Source organism: Nelusetta ayraudi, unplaced genomic scaffold, assembly GCF_046127955.1.
Source record: "Nelusetta ayraudi isolate G7.1 ecotype Tasmania unplaced genomic scaffold, CSIRO-AGI_Nayr_v1 ptg000060l, whole genome shotgun sequence".
NCBI lineage: Eukaryota > Metazoa > Chordata > Actinopteri > Tetraodontiformes > Monacanthidae > Nelusetta > Nelusetta ayraudi.
Window position 1 is genome coordinate 595,001 of NW_027466110.1, and position 18,311 is coordinate 613,311.

General features: G+C 47.9%; 1 protein-coding gene across 1 annotated transcript in view; it reads left to right on the plus strand.

Annotated features, from left to right (window-relative positions):
- The window catches only part of LOC142897483 (follistatin-related protein 1-like), a 21,896-nt gene extending 3,814 nt beyond the window's left edge, over positions 1–18,082 (plus strand). The window contains exons 3-11 of the mRNA XM_076039862.1: positions 10,360–10,461; positions 10,568–10,697; positions 12,356–12,388; positions 12,722–12,852; positions 13,564–13,682; positions 14,395–14,507; positions 15,163–15,273; positions 15,371–15,465; positions 16,624–18,082. Coding sequence (XP_075895977.1) covers positions 10,360–10,461; positions 10,568–10,697; positions 12,356–12,388; positions 12,722–12,852; positions 13,564–13,682; positions 14,395–14,507; positions 15,163–15,273; positions 15,371–15,465; positions 16,624–16,665 — 876 coding nt within the window. The 3' untranslated portion in view covers positions 16,666–18,082. The remainder of the gene's footprint in view (positions 1–10,359; positions 10,462–10,567; positions 10,698–12,355; positions 12,389–12,721; positions 12,853–13,563; positions 13,683–14,394; positions 14,508–15,162; positions 15,274–15,370; positions 15,466–16,623) is intronic.
- The last annotated feature ends 229 nt before the right edge of the window (positions 18,083–18,311 follow it).

An 18,311-nucleotide genomic window follows, 5' to 3' on the forward strand; every position in this document is an offset into this window, starting at 1 on the left:
GTTGTGTTATTGTGTTATCCAGCACCGGCAGTGCTGACAGGGGGGAGTGACTCTGCGGTTGATTTTTATATCTCTACCCTGTGAAATGTTGATGTCGAGAGGAAGTTCGCCGGGGATGGCGGCGGGTTCTGGTTTATTTCTATTGTTAGTTATTTAAATGGCTCTGTAGAGCGTCACATATCAGCTGCACACGGCGCCACATTTAGCCCCGTGTTTACAGCCCAGCTTTAGCTTAGAGAGCTAAGAGGCTCTAGGAGACTTTGTTTGGACCTTCCAGTTGTTTTAATGGAGGAAGGAATGAAAACCTGGCCGAGGGAGTTTGTTACTGACATTCGGCCAGAGGTGTGTGTGCCCTTTGTGACATCACAAAGGACTGATTTTCCTCACTTTTCTCATTTCTGACTGCCCAGAAACACATACTGGTAAAACACCGTCGAATTAAAACGGGCGCCACAGCCTCCCTGCTCCCACACACACAAAAAAAACCCCAGCCATCTAAAAATATCCACCCAGGTGTGGGGAACGTGAGTGCGAGGGGACGCCGTGTCCTCTGCCGGTGTCAGCCTGCTCTAATTACTGTGGGCCCAGCATCCAGCCAAACGGATCGCCGGTGCAGGGATCTTGGAGGAGGAGGAGGACGGTGAGATGGAGCGATGCAGAGCAGAGAGGAGACAGAGCACCAGTCATGCAATTACAGGCTGGGAGATTGAGGGTGAGGTAAGGCTTGGCTGTGTAGCTGGGGGGGGTGAAGGAGGGGGGGGGTATGGAAGGGAGGGGAAGTTGTATTATGTGTGTGTGTGTGTCACGTCGGCGAGTGTGTTCCCTTCTTCACTCCTGGCTCGTCATAAAAGAAGTGCTCGTTTGGCTTGCCAGCTGCGCCGGTGTCTTATCATTACTGGCACTCTGCGCTCCAAAGGCTCCGCACGCATGAATTAGCGCGCACGCACCCTCGCTCCCCTCGCTCGCGCACGCTAATGACAAAGAGCGGTGGCCGGGGCCCTGGCTCAAAGGGATAATGAATATGTAACACGTCATCCCTGCACACGTATGCAAAAAAGAAAAAGAAAAAAAAAGTTTGACGCGCTGGACTGGCGGGGACGGCAGAGTCGCTTCACACTGAGGGGGGGAAGGTGACCGCGCTCCGGGGAGCGGCTAATTTAAGGGGACGGGTTCTCCTTGTCCCTTTTAATTCCTCCAAACACCAGGCAATGAATCAAAGTCACAAGCGAGACATTTCGGGTGGAAAAAACTGTTGTGATTTCCGTGACTTTGACTTTGATGATGAGTAGCGCGAGCCTGATTAGCCGCTAGCAAGGCCCGCGCAGAGCAGAGGGGGCCGCTTTTGTCTGAAAGTGCAGTTTTCACGTGGTTCACGTTGCCAGTGATTCATCCGCTGTGGGGGCTCCCAGCTCCGCGTTCTGAAAAAGAGCCTTTGATATCTCTCCATATTTTTTTTTTCCCGACAGTCTGCTGTAGTCGCCGCTGCGGCGCTCGCTGCGGCGCTCGCTACGGGGGCTAAGTTGAGCGTTGATGTTTAAGACATGAACCGAGGTTCACACCCGGAGCAGCGGGCCGCTCGAGAGCATGAATCTATTCAGCTCATTGAGTTAACATGCAGTCGCACCTGGTTTATTCATGCAGCCTCATTCCTGCACGTTATAGAAAACGGTGCAACGCAATCCGAACTCTGAGGTCAGCCTACTTACTGATGGTTCCATTACAGCTCCCGTGTTGTGCACTCTTTGCGCATTCTGCCTTTTAGCTTTGTTTTTTCACCCCAGACGACGGTGGTCGGGGGGGTCTCACACGATGAATATTTCAAAAAACTCTGAACCTTGAAAATCTGAAGAAAACACGATATGTTTTTGTTTTAAAAGCTCCTGCATAAGTTTTTAGCTTTGCCCAGGCTAAAACAATGCTAAAACCTTGCACTTGTTTGAACAGGCACTAAAACAAGGTGGCCTCAGAGGGGGCGGAGCAACATTATTTTCTTTAATCTAAACTTTAGTTAGGCCCTGCGATGAACTGGCGACTTGTCCAGGGTGTCACCCTGCCTTCGCCCTAAGACAGCTGGGATAGGCTCCAGCAGACCCACGTGACCCTGAATAGGAATAAGCAGGTATTGAAGATGAATGAATGAATAAACTTTAGTTAACCAGGAAGTCACTATTGAGATTAAAAATCTCCTTTTCTAGGGAGACCTGCCCAAGACAGGCAGCACCACAAAATAAAACAATTACCATTAATTAACATTTACGTCCACCAAGGAACACCTGGTTGTAGGTGTTCTATAGGGATATAACTACCAAGAAGAAGTATCTGTGCTCTTCATGACATCACAAAGGGTAGATTTGATGTGTTTTAGCTCAGACTTTGGATAAAGGATGGACTCTCTTTCTCTATATCCTCCAGACAGTCCACAGGTAAATGACTTGTGCTTCGTCGTACTGATGTACAACGAAGCTGCGAGATCAGATAGCAGTTGCAGAACCGTCTCATTGGTAGAATGATGGGACCTTTTATGTGCTGGTTTTTCATCCTCTGGTAACAAGCATGCAAGAAGGTTTACGTGCACCGTGGGGAGAGACCAAAGCAAAGACAAACATGTTCCGTGCCCCACTTTCAGTCGAGCGGATGTAGCGTCGCGGTGCCATCGCACAAAGGACAATGGATTTTTTTTTTTCTTCCTAAGGGCCGCGCGCGCTCTAAACAGTTTCAGGAGGTTTCTGCAAACAGGTCCCCCCCCCCCCCCCCACTTCCCTCTCCAAACACCAGCCCCGATACTGGCCTCAGAGACGGAGCAGGCCAGAGAAAGTTCTCATTTCCCCCAGAGGGAGGGAGCGCCCGCCCTACCTCCCTCTGTTCCTGGCAGTGGAAAAATGCCCAGAAACAGGGCAAAGGGGTGAAAGAGGTGACAAAGTGGAAAAAGAAAAGACAGCAAGAAAGAAATGTGTTTGAGTCGAAGGAGGGAAGAGAAATCTGCGTGCATGACACAGCAGAGGAGGCGGACGTGTGACGTCACTGGGTGGGGTGAGGTGGGGGCGGGGGGGGCACACAGGGGACACTTTTGTCTCCCTAGAGTGTCACCGTCGTGGGGGAGGGGGACTGGGCCTGGTGCCGTGTTTCTAACCAGCTGCAGATGTGGCTCTGCCTCGGCCGTGACTTATTTCCTGCTTTTTCTCTGCTCGCTCGCTTTCCCTCCAGCGCTCACCGCTCTCATCTCTCCATCTCGGCCTTTCTTCGCCCCTTTCTTTCTCGCCCTCCTTCTGGAGGTGCGGCGGGAGTGTCGCTCCTCCGCTTCGGTTTTGGGACTAGGAGGGAGTCTGACTAAAAGCGCTGACATCACCGCCCTCTCCGCGGTTGCGTTCTTCTGGCACTGAATGAGAAACAGATGAACAATAATCTGTGCAGAAACGCTGCCTTCTTTGTTTCTCAGAGCGTTTTTTCCAGATTTTTTTTCCTCTCTCATTCCGGGTGCTTGTTTCCGCCAGTTTCTGCCGTCCGCCGCTTCTCGTGTAAAGGCACTAAACTGCTAAGCAGACCTCTCGGCTCGCTCGCAGGCAGCCCGTCAGAGCGCGTCGCCCTGGTGATTTAATACCCGGCGCGGCGCCGTCGTTCTGTGTGTCACACCTCAAGAGGCTGTCAAGTTGCAGATGAAATGAGACCGAACGTGATTTGATATGTATGAAGGTGCAGCCATAGATCTGAGCGGGGGTAGGGGGGGAAGGAGAAGAATGAGGTCCTTTTTAATTATTGAAGGGAAATTCCGCAAGCTGATGATGGTTTGTGTTTGCTGCCCGGCGGAGTAGATTCCTAATAGGAGAAGTTTCTCCGAGTGGGTTTCTTGTTCTTTTTGTGCCCCACTTTTCTAGCAGCTAATAGGAAGGAGACGCGAGGAATGGGGATCTCTTTTTTTTTTTTTTTACTCCCACTGGTCCTCTGTGTCTTTTTCTCCCCCCCACTCCCCTTGACGTCGCCGCCTCGTCTCACCAACGCCGACAGGCGCTCGACGAGCCCCGAGTCGGAGGGACGAGACGGCGGAGCGCAGGGGTTCCTCTCTGACCTAAATACTGCTGAGGTTTTGGCTCAAGTCGAACTCTGTCAGACCCCGGCTGAGGCGCGACATAGCTGAGGAATGTAACCCCTTCCCTCCTGACTCACTCCACGGCCGTTCCTTCACCTCGATCCAACTAGAAAACCTCCCTCCAGGAAACTCTGGCCTTGCTTTTTTTGGAGATTTTAGTGTAGTTTAGTTTTTTATTTAGCGTTTATAAGTTTGTACTCTGTTCATTTTACACTCTTGTAAATTAATTAGGAATTAGGTGTATTAGGAACCAAGTCATATTAATGAAGTGAACGTTTTTACTTTGTGGTTGTCACAGAAATTCTCAACATAGCTCAGCGTTGCACGCTGGATCATTTTCAGCATCTTCTGAATTCCGACTTTTTCTTTTTTTCTGTTGTGTCTCACAAGCGCCAAGTGATGATGATGAAGCATTTTTTAAAAAAAACAAAAAAACAAAAACAAACTGGTACCTTTTCCGTTTAGCGCTGGCAGGCCTTTAGCCAGAGCTGTCAAACGACATATTTGCAGCTCCGCGTACAGAAAGAATCACTCCTCCGATGTTTTTCCCCTCATTAGTAAATTCCACCTGGAAAAGGCCACTTTGATGCTAAACCCTCGTCTTCTGATGTCCCATTTGATGCCAAATCATTTTCATACCAGCTGTAGCGGATGTCAGGGTAACAATCCCCAGACTTAGAAAGAAAAAAAAAACCTCACTCTGGGCAACGCAGTAACACAGTGTAGCCGCTCTTTATGGAAGTGCAAGCGCCAGTGAATGAAAACTCAGCCTCTATTTATCTTTAATGAAGTTATACAACCGCCTACTACACTGTACATATACATTTTCATCATCAAAATGTTTTATGCCAGAAGCTCTGTGGCAGCGCAAACAGCCCTGCGCTACCGCCCTAACGCAGCGCATATCGATATGTTCATCGCAAGTGTTTATGCCGTATTCATATCAGCGCCGGCACGTCTGCGATGTACACTCGCTGGATTCAGTGCTGCGGCCGCAGAGAAAATCAATTACGGCTCTTCAATTCCAGTGCGCGGCGCTATCAAATGTCTCCAACAACAATCTCCAGCGAGGCCCCGGCGTTAAAAAGGATTTAATAGGGTGGCGCTGAATGAGGATTCGTTAAAATGACGTTACGCGTGTCTAACGGGCAGAACCAGCTGATTATGCGTGCGGCGACGTGCCGTCTGTCAGCCAGCGTGCGAGGGGGTTTCTGTCGGTGGTTCGCTTTCAACCTTCATCCTCGCCGCTTGTCACTGCGGCGCATTGACGGGCGCCGGAGCTGTTTGCAGGCTGTAAATCAATGCGTTTTATGCTAATTAGGGGGGGGAAAGGTGCATTGTGGGAACAGGATGGCCTGCTGGATCAATGGGGGCGGGCCGTACAGGGCTGCACACGGACACAAAAACATGTGCGGGCGATGGAGGAGGTGAAGCTGTGAGGCGGTTTGATCGTGGAGTTTGTGGATGAGCAAGCAGGGAGCGTCCTGCAGATTCCACGTTTCATCCGTTTTTCATTCTTCTTCCTTTAGGCTCAGAGCTGCGGTAAAAGAAAGATAAATAATACATAATGATATGATAAAGAATATCTTCAACACGTGGAAGGAGACAAATTGACCTCCCGGCTCCGCCTCCTCACCCGGCTCTCAGCCCTTCACCTGCTTCTCACTATGTCAGCCTCCTGCACGCTTCCCTGCTTCTCCCCCCTCGCTTCTCCCCCCTCGCTTCTCCCCCCTCGCCCGCCTCCCGCCCTGACTTCCGTCTCGCTCCGAGAGGCCGGTCTCAGTCCAGTGGCGTGCCTCCTCATGCCGTAAAAGGGCACGGCGGCGGCAGCGGCGAGAGGGAGGCCAGGTGGACTCGCAAGCGGAAACACTCAGAAGCCGACGGCTTGGAGCGCAGATTTTTTTTACCAGCGGATTCGGAGAAGGAAACGATGGCTGGACTCCAAGCATCCCTGTTAAAAACGTGTGTAGGCCCACGTGCGCGCACAAACACACTCACCCTCTGCGTGCCGAGCGCCGCTCATTGTTCTCATCCTCTCACCCTCTCGAGATCCAGTTTCTCATCAGAGCTCCAGCGCTTATGAATATTTGCTCAAGTGGGACACCCACGGCGAGGATGTCGGGAGTTTGTTTTCGCACTGAAGTTTTTCTTAACGCCCGCCTCGCAGGGGACGAGCAGGCAACTCGAGTTAAAGAGACATTTTCTCCAGAGCGCGTTAGCGCGGTGGGAGCCGCGCGCGACATCCGTCCCCCTGCGTCGCCTCCGCTTGTCTCGTCAATTATGCGCGGCTCTTCTCTCCGCCGGGTCTCTGAGCGCCTTCCAATCAGCGCGCCATATGTTCGGGAGCCCCCGTCGCTCCCGCCGTAGCGAGCGAGATGAGCTGGGTTGTTTGTCGTCTGCGCTTTCCCAGCCAGCCTGATGATAACTGCCGGGTCGACACTTCTCTGGATCTGTAGGGCTCGTCAACCTGTTGGAAAGGAGCCTATTGGAAGGACAAAACACGGTAATTGGGGGATCGGCTCAACCACCTGCCTTTTGCAGGCAGATTTTGCGACTTCGGATTGGTTGGTATCGGTCACGCGTCACCGCCTTGTGGCTGGCGGTTCTGCACAGCTCTGTTCAACAGAACCTCTGCCAATGGCAGCCTGGGGTTTTTATGTCAGTTTTATAATGTGAGACGGCAGCCAGTTTGAAAAAACAAAACAAAACAAAAAAAAAAACGCCACTTCAGCAGCGTCCTCTCTGACCTCTTCACCATCTGCTGCTGTTTACAGCCTTTTCCTGCTGGTCTGAGTCTGTGGCCTCGCAGGGCAGAGGGGGGAGGCTCACGCAACATAACTGGACCTGTAGTGTGACTTTATGTTGTGTGGTGCCGGTGATTAGTTAGTATTAACTAGTACTGTTAACTAGCATGGCTGCATTTTTGCCCACACAGTCAGTTGTCTGGCCTCTGGTCTCCATGTGCTGGTTCTTCTTGTCCCTTTTCAACACGAGGCCTCATTGTTTGTAGTGAATCCCGGGGAAAATAGGGAGCTTTAGGTTCTGCCACCAGCTCCGCTGCTAAATGCCAACGTTTTCTGTGCCTCTCGTCGAAGGTAATCCATCAGCGGCGGCCGTGGCGGTAATTTGTGCTCTCTGGTTTTCCTTTAATTCTAGCCGGATCGTTAGCTCTGCAGCCCTTCGGTGCAAAACCTCGATTCAGGCGTGCTGATAAATGCATTCACCCTCGCCGCACGTGTGCCCAGTCCTGTTTGCAGGCTGCGTCGAGGTTCCTACGCGCACCCTGCCGTGATTTATCACGTCGGAGAGCCACCAGCGCGTTGCAGATTGGTTCTGCGCCATTACGGCCGCTTTGCCCATCGTCAGTACTCAGAAATCCAAACAACAAGCTCCTCGGCGATCTCATTACGGGGCTCGTTTTCATGCGCCTCTTTTGATTGACGCTTGCGTGATCGTGCCACAACAGGGGGGGGGCCAGGCTCGCTCTCTCACCATAGCAACAATCCAATTGAATCAGCTGGCGGCAGGGGGATGGGTGGGGGGGGTAGGTAGATTGGAAAGAGGAGGGCCCACATGCCCGCGTTCATTAGCTAAATGTCAGGAATCCTCTTTTTTTTTTTTGAACCAGCGAGAGACGCACAGACGGAGCTCTGCACCTTTGATACCTGCGCGGCGTAAAGATCCCATCCATTATTCATGTTCTCATCGGAGGTTTCTCTGGGTTTCAACAGGCTTCCAGGACATCTGTGTCTAACAAACGGAATTGTCCGACGCGCTCAAAGCCGCCGGCTTCGCTTTGAACATTTTTTTTCCATGACCTCAACCTCAGAGTGCAAGCGAGCTTGTGGGTGTCTGGAACTGAACAGAAACCTCAGATCTGGTCCCCCGCCCCCCCCCCCCCCGTCCCCTACCGTCAGGTTCGAGCCTCCACGCTGCAATAAAGTGCATGTGACACTCCTCCTCCCTCCACCTCCTCCCCTTTTGCATCCATCTTGTTGCGTTCCGTCACGAGCGAAGCTTGTGAGCGTTTGGTCTGGAGAATCCATTTTAACCTACATACCAGAACCAGGCCTCACGCACGAAAAAAAAAAGAAAAAAACAGTCACACACAGCGAGTCTTGGAAGCCGGCTCACGTGCGCCGCTGCGCTGAAAGCCAACTTTCTGTCTCGCTCGTACAGGAAACGGCGGCTGTAGGAGAGGGGGGGGGGGGGGGAGTCTGGAGGAGGGGGGGGAGTGAATTAACAGAGCATGGGAATGGGCCCGAAGAAAAACACAGCTCAGACTCCAGATGTGGAAACACCCTGTTCACATACACACACACACACACACACACACACACACACACACACACACTAGAGTACACAACGACGCAGAGCTGGAGGTAATGAGGATCAGAAGGCACCTCTCTGCTGGCGCGCCGTGATTGGTCGGCTTCGGAGCCGGGGTTGAATCAGAGCGCTGGCACTGCTCCTCAGCAGACAAACAAAAGAAGAAGATGGAGAAACAAAAGGCTTTAGATGAGTCCACAAGAGAGAGAGGAGAAGAGAAGGACCTGAGGGGTGGGCCTGCTGGGCCAATGAAAAAACAACAGAAAAATTGCGAAACATTTTTAAATAATCATGAGCCTTCATCCACGTCCCAGTCTTTTGTTCTAAAAGCTGGAATTTGCTGTTTACCAGTGCTTTTAATTAGTTTAGGCGAACACCCATTAGTTATTGTAAAAGAATGTTTTAGAGCCCATTTCCCAGAACATGGACTAAACTGTGCCAAGGCGTTACAGTATTTTATTATCAATCCAGACTTATTGACCTGTTTTCTGGCCCTATTTCCTCAGCCACAGAGCTCTCACTTGAAAAATGATCCTCTGAAACATTTATATAAAGTTTTTCTCTGCCGGCGCAAAGTCAGTGCCAAAGTTGTGATGGAAAAAAAAAACAATCTCTGCAGTTTGTATCTCCGTATTCTCCCTCGAATGCAAAAATAATTTTAGCTTGAAATAAATATTATAATAAATGAATCCCTGACTATCAGATGTACGGCTGCTGCTGATGCAGCACACTTAAAAAGTCATCTTCCATATTTAAAGGCCCAGTATAGAAGACTTATTTCTATCTCTATCTAGCATCTTTGAAACATTAAAGGCGTTAATGCGTTTTCTATTGTCCCACTAGGCCCCTATTCCTTCTTATAGCTGCTGTGACATCAGGGTAAAATCACCAACACTCCAAGGCCGCTGTAGATACGTGGTGGAACAATATGCCATGGTTTTTCATAACATCAGTGTTGTTTCTTCTTTAGCTGGTCTGTGCTGCTGCTGCTGCTGCAGGTGGTGGTGGTGCTGCTGCTGCTGGCTAGAGCACATGTTGGGTTAATTGCGCTACGTCAGCTCAGGAATGCAAAGTCGTTAGTCCGCCGGCTTCGTCCCGTCAGGTGCATCTCTTTATTGCTCTGTTTTTAGACAGAGTGGATGTGCCAGCTGGTGAGGCAACCAGAAGACAGGAAACAGATGCAAGAGGACAGCAAAAAAGATGGTTGACACACAGTCTAAACTGATGTGATCACCCGCAACTCGAATGAATCTGCCTAAAAAAGAAAAAGAAAAAAGATCTGCAGGGATCCAAGAAGATGCCTGACTGGGAGGACTCCTCGGCTGACATTTGTGTTATTGTCCTCTGCGGTCATCACCATAGTTACCGCAAAGCTGTGGAACACACTGTAGATAAAGCTGCCGTAAACATCCCGGCTGTTGAGCGAGCAGCATCCTGTTGTTTAATTACACTCCAGACTTCTGGCTCTTTATTTACATTCTTTTTTTAAAAGTGGCTTCCAGTCGTCTGCGTTGCCGTCATGTTGCCTTCTAACTACTCATGGGCTGGACTTTGAGCCTTTTCAACCCTTTAAAATATGCTCAAACTGTGTATTTGTTGAGTTAAACAGACAAAACAAAAGTCTTGCGTTCGTTTTAGCTTAAAAAGAACAACATCAGGATCATGTTTCACAGTTTACAGTCGTTCCCGAGGAGTCAGAAGTATCTTCCATCATGTCGTCCATCAAGCGAAAGGGCAAAATCAGTTGCAGCCTTGTTTGAAATGGCTTCATCTTGTGATATTTAACGCCGTCTGTGTACAGAAGAGGGACCAACCTCTCGACATCGGTGCGTGCAGCGCTGCTCTTCTGAGACGGGCCGTCAATGAGGGATCAACAGTGCCACCTTGTGTGCAGTCAGCCTGTAAAAAATATAAAACCCAGCGGCGATGTCCTCCTTCTCTTTCAGGAGGTGCACAGCAAGAGCAAAGTGTGCGCCAACGTGTTCTGCGGGGCCGGCAGGGAGTGCGCCGTGAACGAGAAGGGCGAGCCCAGCTGCCTGTGCATAGAGGTGAGAACCTGCAGACTGCTGCTGAGGAAATTGTTGGTTGTTTTGTTTTTTTTTGTTTTTAATTATGCACTCTTTGACTCTTGTTTTGTTTTGTTTTTGTCCTCAGAGCTGCAAGCCCCACAAGAGGTCAGTGTGCGGCAGCAACAGCAAGACCTACAGGAACCACTGTGAACTCCACAGGGACGCCTGTCTGACGGGACTGAAGATCCAGGTGGCCCATGATGGACACTGCCAGGGTACGAGCAGCGGCAATACCAGTGGCAAAAAAAACATTGCAGAGCTTTCATTTGTTTTTAGATCGTGTTTTCCACCGCAGCTAGTTTTGAAGACACATTTCCAATGATCCGAAGGGGGATTCAAATACCATCCCACTCTTATAAGACAGCTTTCTTAGAGTGTTTGGCAATGCTGAATACACAGAAAAAAAACAATAACATTTTCCAATAAGCAGAATAAAATTGAACTCGCGTTAGAAAGCCCTTAAGGAGCCTTAAAGGCCCTGTGGTGACTTATTTGGTTTTAAATGTCATTTTAAAAAAGCACATAATTGCAAAGTTTTGGTTAGATAAAACCACCAAAAAGAAATATAAATTTGTTCTCCTTCACTCAGAGCGAGTCCATTTGTAAGAAGGCCCCATTGGACGGCCAATTCCTCAACATGGTTTGTGGGATTTTTTTGCCTCACATCACAGCTGCTATTGAAGAGACGTGAGACCAAGTTGGACATCAGACCAGTGATTAACACTCCCACTGTCCGAAATACACTCTCTTGCAACTACATCTGAAGCACTGGCCCTTCAAACTGTGTCTTTAAGCAGGTCAACAGAGGATCTTTAGGTCATGAACAATTGCAGAGTTTTTCAAAACTGTCATTGTGGCAACTTTCCCTCACTGGCTAAACCACAGCTGTGACTTTGCAAGCTCTTTATTTTTTTTCTTCTCTCAAGATGAAAGCAGGCTCCAGTTTACAGCAGCTGTGAAGTATTCAGCTTCCACAAGAGGGGAGCGAGCAGTTATGTTCTGTGGGTTTAAATTGTGCAACATGACCTGAAGTGGTCTTTCGACGAGTGCAGTTAACTCCTTTGAAACACACAATATTTTTTTTATCAGGACATTGAGCTCGCTGTCGATATTCGCACCAATAACGTGCGTCCGATTGGCACATGCGCAATCCCGAGGCATCGAGTGGCGAAAAATTAGTGATTGTTGCGTATCAAAATCAAAATAGCTTTATTATTGCAGCACAAGCGCAAACTAGACAGTGACTGCGTTTATTGAGCCGCCACGACATGGTTGACCCTGAGTCAACGGCCGCAATTCACATTAGCTGATAAGTGATCTACGAGGAGGAACGAAACACACCCGAGCTCCTCTCATGAATATCCCCGGTGAACTTTCACTCCCTGCTGATGTCATCCTGCTTGGTGTCCCTGCTGCGCTGAACATTGATCCGATCAGCGCTGTGATAGAGACGCCGGTAATGGAATGAAGTTATCTGGTGTCGCCCTCGTCGCTGACCTTTGGCCAAGTGCCGGGTAGCAGACGGGTGAATTTGCCTCTTTTTTTTTTTTTTTTTATCAGAGCCTCTCCGTCACTTGGAGTGTTTGGGGTGCAGCACACTGGACAAGTCGGCAGTTTATCCCAAGGCCAGATTAAAAACAAGGAACCATTTTCACCTGTAACCCATTCAGCCTCATCTTTGGACTGTAGCAGGAAGCTGCAGAACCCACAGAGATACATAGAAAACATGCAAACTCACAGAAGGGCCCTAGTTGGAATCAAACACTCGTCATTCCCGCTTCCGAGTTCTTGAATCTGAATAAAATCAGTTGCCATTAACTGTTTGTTTTGGTTTTTCACAAGAATCCCTCTTGTCTCTTTCAACCCCCTTTAGAGAAGAAGACCGAGCAGGCTGCAGCGAGCCCAGGTAAGTTTAAAAGTGTTCATGCACGACGTCGTCCTGAAGAGACAGGCTGTCGTGGAAAGTCTTAATGACATGAGGATCATGATTCCGAACATGTTGTTTTTGTTTTTGTTTTCACTGCGTAGACTGTGTGTTGACTCTGCGCTGTTTGTAAATTCAGGTTATGGTTTGGGGAAGTGTAAAGTTGGATATCAAACTTTTATCTGCGCAATAATTATTATATGATCAGCCTGAAAGGTCACAGTCGCTGCAGTGAAGCAGCGGGCTTAGCGTTGAAACGGAGCGTTGGAATTTCTGTCTCTCTTTTCATTAAACCTGAACTTCCACCTCCCGCAGTTGTTTGCTATGCCGCCGACCGCAACGAGCTGAGGAGCCGTGTGATCCAGTGGCTGCACACCGAGGTCGTGCCTGACGGCTGGTTTGTCAAGGGTTCCAACTTCTCCGACATCCTGCTCAAATACTTCAAGGTGGGCACCTCGGCTCCGAAATCTGACTCACACAGCTTCTGCCGGACCTTCTTCCTTTTTTTTATTCACGCGTGTTGGTCGACTCTAAAGTCCCGGCTCAATAAAAAAGCCCCGTATCCCAGGATTTATATGACGGATCCCTCAAGCGTGCCAGTGCGTGGCAATAACTCAGTTTTATGAGGGATCCCCTGTCACTTTATCGACTTTCAGAGAGCCTCATGGGCTCGTTGACCTTGTTTATTTATCCGCTCTGTCGCGTCATGACAGTGTGCCTCAGATTTATCAAAGCGACGTGACTGCTAATTGTCTGGTGTTTGTTTTGTTTTTGGGTGATCTGAGCTCCGTTGACACAGATATTTTCTTCAGCTCCTCAAATCAAACAGTATAGCAGTGGTGGCACAATAAGTTCTTCTAACTCTTCACACATCATTTTAAAATATCCTCACAATAAAAGTGTTGCACAAAGACTCAAAAAAAAGTGTGTAGAAATAGAAATAATACACTCAGCTCAAGTGTTAGGCAGCACTTCCTGGCAATGAGTGCCTTTAAATATCAAAAGCACAAATTATTCATGCACTCGTCCTCATTATTAAACCAGAAGCCAAATTTTTACAACATGATCAATTTTTCATAGATCAGACTGAATGAGTTATGGAAGTACTTGCTCGCCTTTTTTTTTTTTTAATTCTCTGAACTGTGTTTCCGCCGCAGTCATACGATAACGGCGACGCCCAGCTCGACTCGGCCGAGCTGCTCAAGTTCATCCAGCAGAACGAGTCCGTCGCCGAGCTGCAGTCCTACGCCGACCAGGAGAGCAACAAGCTACTCAGGTCAGTGGCGGAGGGTCCGGGGGTGGGGGGTTGCAAATTTTGGTCTAGCGGTTTGTTGCTGTCAATGGTTAACTTCCCTTGACACTCGGTATCACCAAGCCTCCGTGGACATGTTTGCAAATCCACTTCTGCGTGTGTCTCGCGCTGCTATTTTGAGGAGCTTCATCTTATCTAACAGCGGCCGTCTTACCTTCGGTCTGGAGGGACCCTCATCCTGAGCACATTAATAAAATGTTTATTTCCATTGGAAGTATAAAAATAAATATACTGTATATACATGTACATACATATATATATATATATATATATATATATATATATATATATATATATAAACAAGTACGGTATATCTGTTTCTCTCTTAATACATGAGCAAGATATGTGTAATTATGCAGCAAATAGAAACATGTAAAATAACTCTGAATATGCTTTTTTTTAATGAAAGGTGCATATTTTTGAAGAATTTAAATATAAAACGTGTTTGAGACATTTTACGCTTTTATTGTTTCCTACATAATTACAATTCCCTGTGTGTTCATGCGTAGTTTTGATGCCTTCAGTGAGAAACTGCAACGCCAATAGTCACGAGAATGAGAGAAAAGACCTTACATTCATAGGGATGTGTCCAAACTTTTGACCGCTGGTCTCTTGTGTCATTTATTTTCAGCGCACAGAGCAGGTGTTAACGTTTTCGTGCGCTTGTCCTTCCCAGGAGCCTGTGCGTGGACGCCCTCATCGAGCTCTCCGACGAGAACGCCGACTGGAAGCTGAGCTTTGACGAGTTCCTCAACTGCCTCAAGCCAGGCTTCAACCCGCCAGAGAAGAGTAAGCCGTGAGGAGGGGAAGGTGGATTTCGCAGTGAGCCAGATCAGACTTCTAACGTGGATAACCGGGGGGGCGGAAGGGGAAGCGGAAGACGCTGAGCCAGTGGGGTGGGGAAAAAATGTGCGGGTTGCCCCTTGCAGCAGTCGTGGCATTCTGCTATCTCCCGCCTTGCGTGACTAATCGAGCCCCTCGCTGCCGCTTTTTTTTTTTTAAGTCTACATGCCTTTTAATCCGACGCGTTTTAAATCTCTCCTTGCCACATGAAATGCCAAGATGCTGTTAGAACAAACTTTAAAAATGATTTACCTCGACCAGCATGTTGCGGCGCAGGGATCTATTAGAAAACTAAAAGGTAAGCACTTGCTAGTAAATAAAAGTTCAGTATTATTGTGAAGTCTGCTTCTTTTAAAAGTCGAACTTTGGACACTTTGCCCGGCATCATTGATTTGTGATTTGGGGAAACGTTCACAGGAAGCAGAGGACAATCAAATATCCTTTAAGGGCAGTAAACCCTGGAGCTTCAGCCGGGCTCAAGGACACACACACACACACACACACACACACACACACACACACACACACACACTGTTGTGTTTGTGTTTGGAACGATGACTGTTTACGCTGAAGCTTTTTTGCAATGTGACCCCCCCTGCAGAATGCGCCCTGGAGGACGAGACCTACGAGGACGGAGCCGAGACCCAGGTGGAGTGCAACAGCTGCGTGTGCGCATGCGGCAACTGGGTGTGCACTGCCATGACCTGCACCGGTAGGTCGATGCAGCTGGGAGCAGGAAATCTCACCCGCCCGTGAGCCGGGTTCCCTCGTGAAGGCGACGGGCTGAGTGTGTTTGTGCACCGTTGCAGACAAAACACAGGACGCGGATGAGACAACAGACGGCGGCGCGGAGCTGACTGAGGAGGAGTGGAACCTGCGCGTGGCCGAGCTCAACAAGCACCAGGTGCGTCTTTGCAGACAATGACACAGCAAATGGGATGAAGTAAATTGGATCCCTTTCAAATTGGAATCGGAGGCTTACGCAATATGTTGTTTTTTTTACTTGTTGTCCTGAACCAATTCAATCTGATGACACAACACAACATGATTCACTGAGTGATCCAATCAGCAAACTGAAGACATAAATGCTTTTCATAACATTTTCTTTGAAAAAAAAAACTTCCAGCTATACGAAATCACACAAGGAACCGAGGAACTGAACATAATAAATACACATAATCCAAATAGCACATAACAGAATATTACATACATATATTAACTACAACACATATTGGAAAGAAATAATAAACTGTATTGGTTTGCAGGATCCAATTCCCTTATTATGCCTGTGAATCATCAGCATGAACCATAACTCCACAGTCCGCTCGCAGAACCCTTCAGGACATCATTAATAATGCGTGTAAGAATATGTTTCCGGACAACAAAAGCATTTGCAAATCAGCACAAACCAACTACCGGAGAGAAAAGAGAATCTGTACTTCCATGCATGATCTCTAAAAAAAAATTATACAGCCGAACCAAAAAATGTCTACATTTATTTTACAAACAAATGAAACAATCACTGGCCGGACAAAGAAGTCAACATTTTCTTCCTCTGTCTCATAAACAGGAGGAACAGCGGGAGTAATATTGGGAATTTCTGCGTAAAGTATCAATATTTAATGAAGAGCCAAAAGGAATCGTTGACTCTGCTGTACTCCACGCAGCTACATCAGCAATGTGCCGGCATGACCTACGCGGTCTCAGTAGGTGTCGGGACATTGGTAGAACACTGCCTGATGTTAAGCGTCAGCTCGTTTACTTGCCTGCTTATGTGAGGGAAAGAAAGAGAGAGAGAGGGAGAGTGTTAGGGTCGTAAGACAGAGGGCCACGTCTCTGGCTGGAGGCCACGGCTGAGTCAGCGAGGTCACTGCACGCTGTGCTCCAGGAGGGACGGAGTGTAATGTAATGCGCTTGCGGACAAATGCTACTCTGCCGCGGGGGGTCCTCTGGCTAAAGATGCTGCATTAAAACGCTGGAGCTGACCCGCAACCGCTCGCATGTGACGCTTGACCTTTGACCTCATGTTAATGAGTTGTTTCCCCCCTGTTTTTTAATGCAGGAAACAGTGGAACAGATGAAGGGCAGCACAAAGGAGGCCTAAGACACGGACACAGTAGGAGAGGATGCACGTCATCAACCTTCCTCCATACTTGATTCACCTTGCAGACACTTGTCGTTATTAAACAGACTTTTTTTTTAATGTGTCTCTACTATGTTAATTATTATACTTTTTTTTTTTTTTTTTTACATCGTTAAAGTGTTTGCGTATTGATGTTTTGCTAGATTCGGGGGCAATCTCAGAGTATCCTTGGATTCCCTTGTGTTCAGTACTGTCATGTTTTGAGTGTGTTACCGCTCCCTCTATGCCTGCGGCCACAAGACTGTTTTTACTACCATCCTTATATTTTTACAGATATTATGAAACATACCTTGGGTTGCCACTGTTTTTTTGTGTTTTTCGGGGTTGGGGGGGTTATTATGGAAAACATTTGCAAAGGTTGCGAGGTTTGCGTATCCAAGAACCAAAAGGTCAATTAGAAGGAGTGAAGAGAGCTGATCAGCTGGCACAGCATGTTTCTCCTGAATCTCGAAGGGTTTTTTTGTTTGTTTGTTTGTTTGTTTGTTTTGACTGTCTGCATGTTGGTAAGAGGAGCTGGGATGTGAGGGTGACGTTAATGTCGTCACATCAGGCCACTGCAAGATTGATGCACTTCTCTTTGTTTCTGTCCGGCGGTCTCGTCCCCAGAATTTTTTTTTTCTGATTGTTTCTGATTTTGCAGCGAAGCTTTTTAGCTTTTGCGTGTTTCTTTTTTGGCTCAAGTCGGATCTCAATCTCGTCCCCGTGTCGCGCTCAATCAAGTCTCTCTGGTGTGCGGCTGTAAGACCAGCTGAGACCTGGTGTGACTAGAACACTGCGGGTACCGAAACCAAAGTCTTGATGTTTGAATGACAAAAGTTCTCCAGGTGAAACGTTCCTCTGGACCCAGCAACAACACTATACCTGTGCTTCACTCTAACAGAAGGACTAGCCTCACCATCAGCTAGCGTAGTTTAGACCGACCAATACCTGAGTGCAAACTAATTCTGCGAGCGTGTGTGTGTGTGTGTGTGTGTGTGTGTGTGTGTGTGTGTGCGTGTGTGCGTGCCTGGGGAGGGTTGGGGAGTGCATGGCATTCAGTGTGATTTTGAGAGTAGTTTGATTCTTTTTTTTTTCTTTTTATAAATGTGTTCACTTTGTTAAAATCTTGTACCTAAATTGGGGGAGGTTTGACAATGAAGATGAAATCAGTGCCTTAGACCTGCAAACGATATGCGTCTCTACCTTCGCCTGTGTCTATGCCCTGCAGCATAACCAGAGTGTGCGTGCTTTGCTGAAGTTAAGCGGTAAGCTAGTGCTATGTATGATACGAAGAGTTGCATCACTAGGTTTGGGTGACAAAAAAACCTTTATACTCTTTTTGAAAGTGCAGAGACTGTAAGTAAAACAAAGTTATGCCAATAAAGTCCATACACTACAAGCCCTGCTTTGTCACTTTATTTGTGTGGGTGGTTTTTGTGGACAGTATTTAAAAAAAAAAAAAAAAAAAAAAAAAATCTTTACTTTCTTTAGCAACGCTTGACTTGAGTTTAAAAAAAAAAAAAAAAAGTTTAAAAAGAACAAGTCATGGAGTTCTTCAGCTGGTGTGAGAGAAGAAGACACAGAGGAGAGGGTTAGAGGGAGGCGGGTCATGATGATTGGCTGTGTTC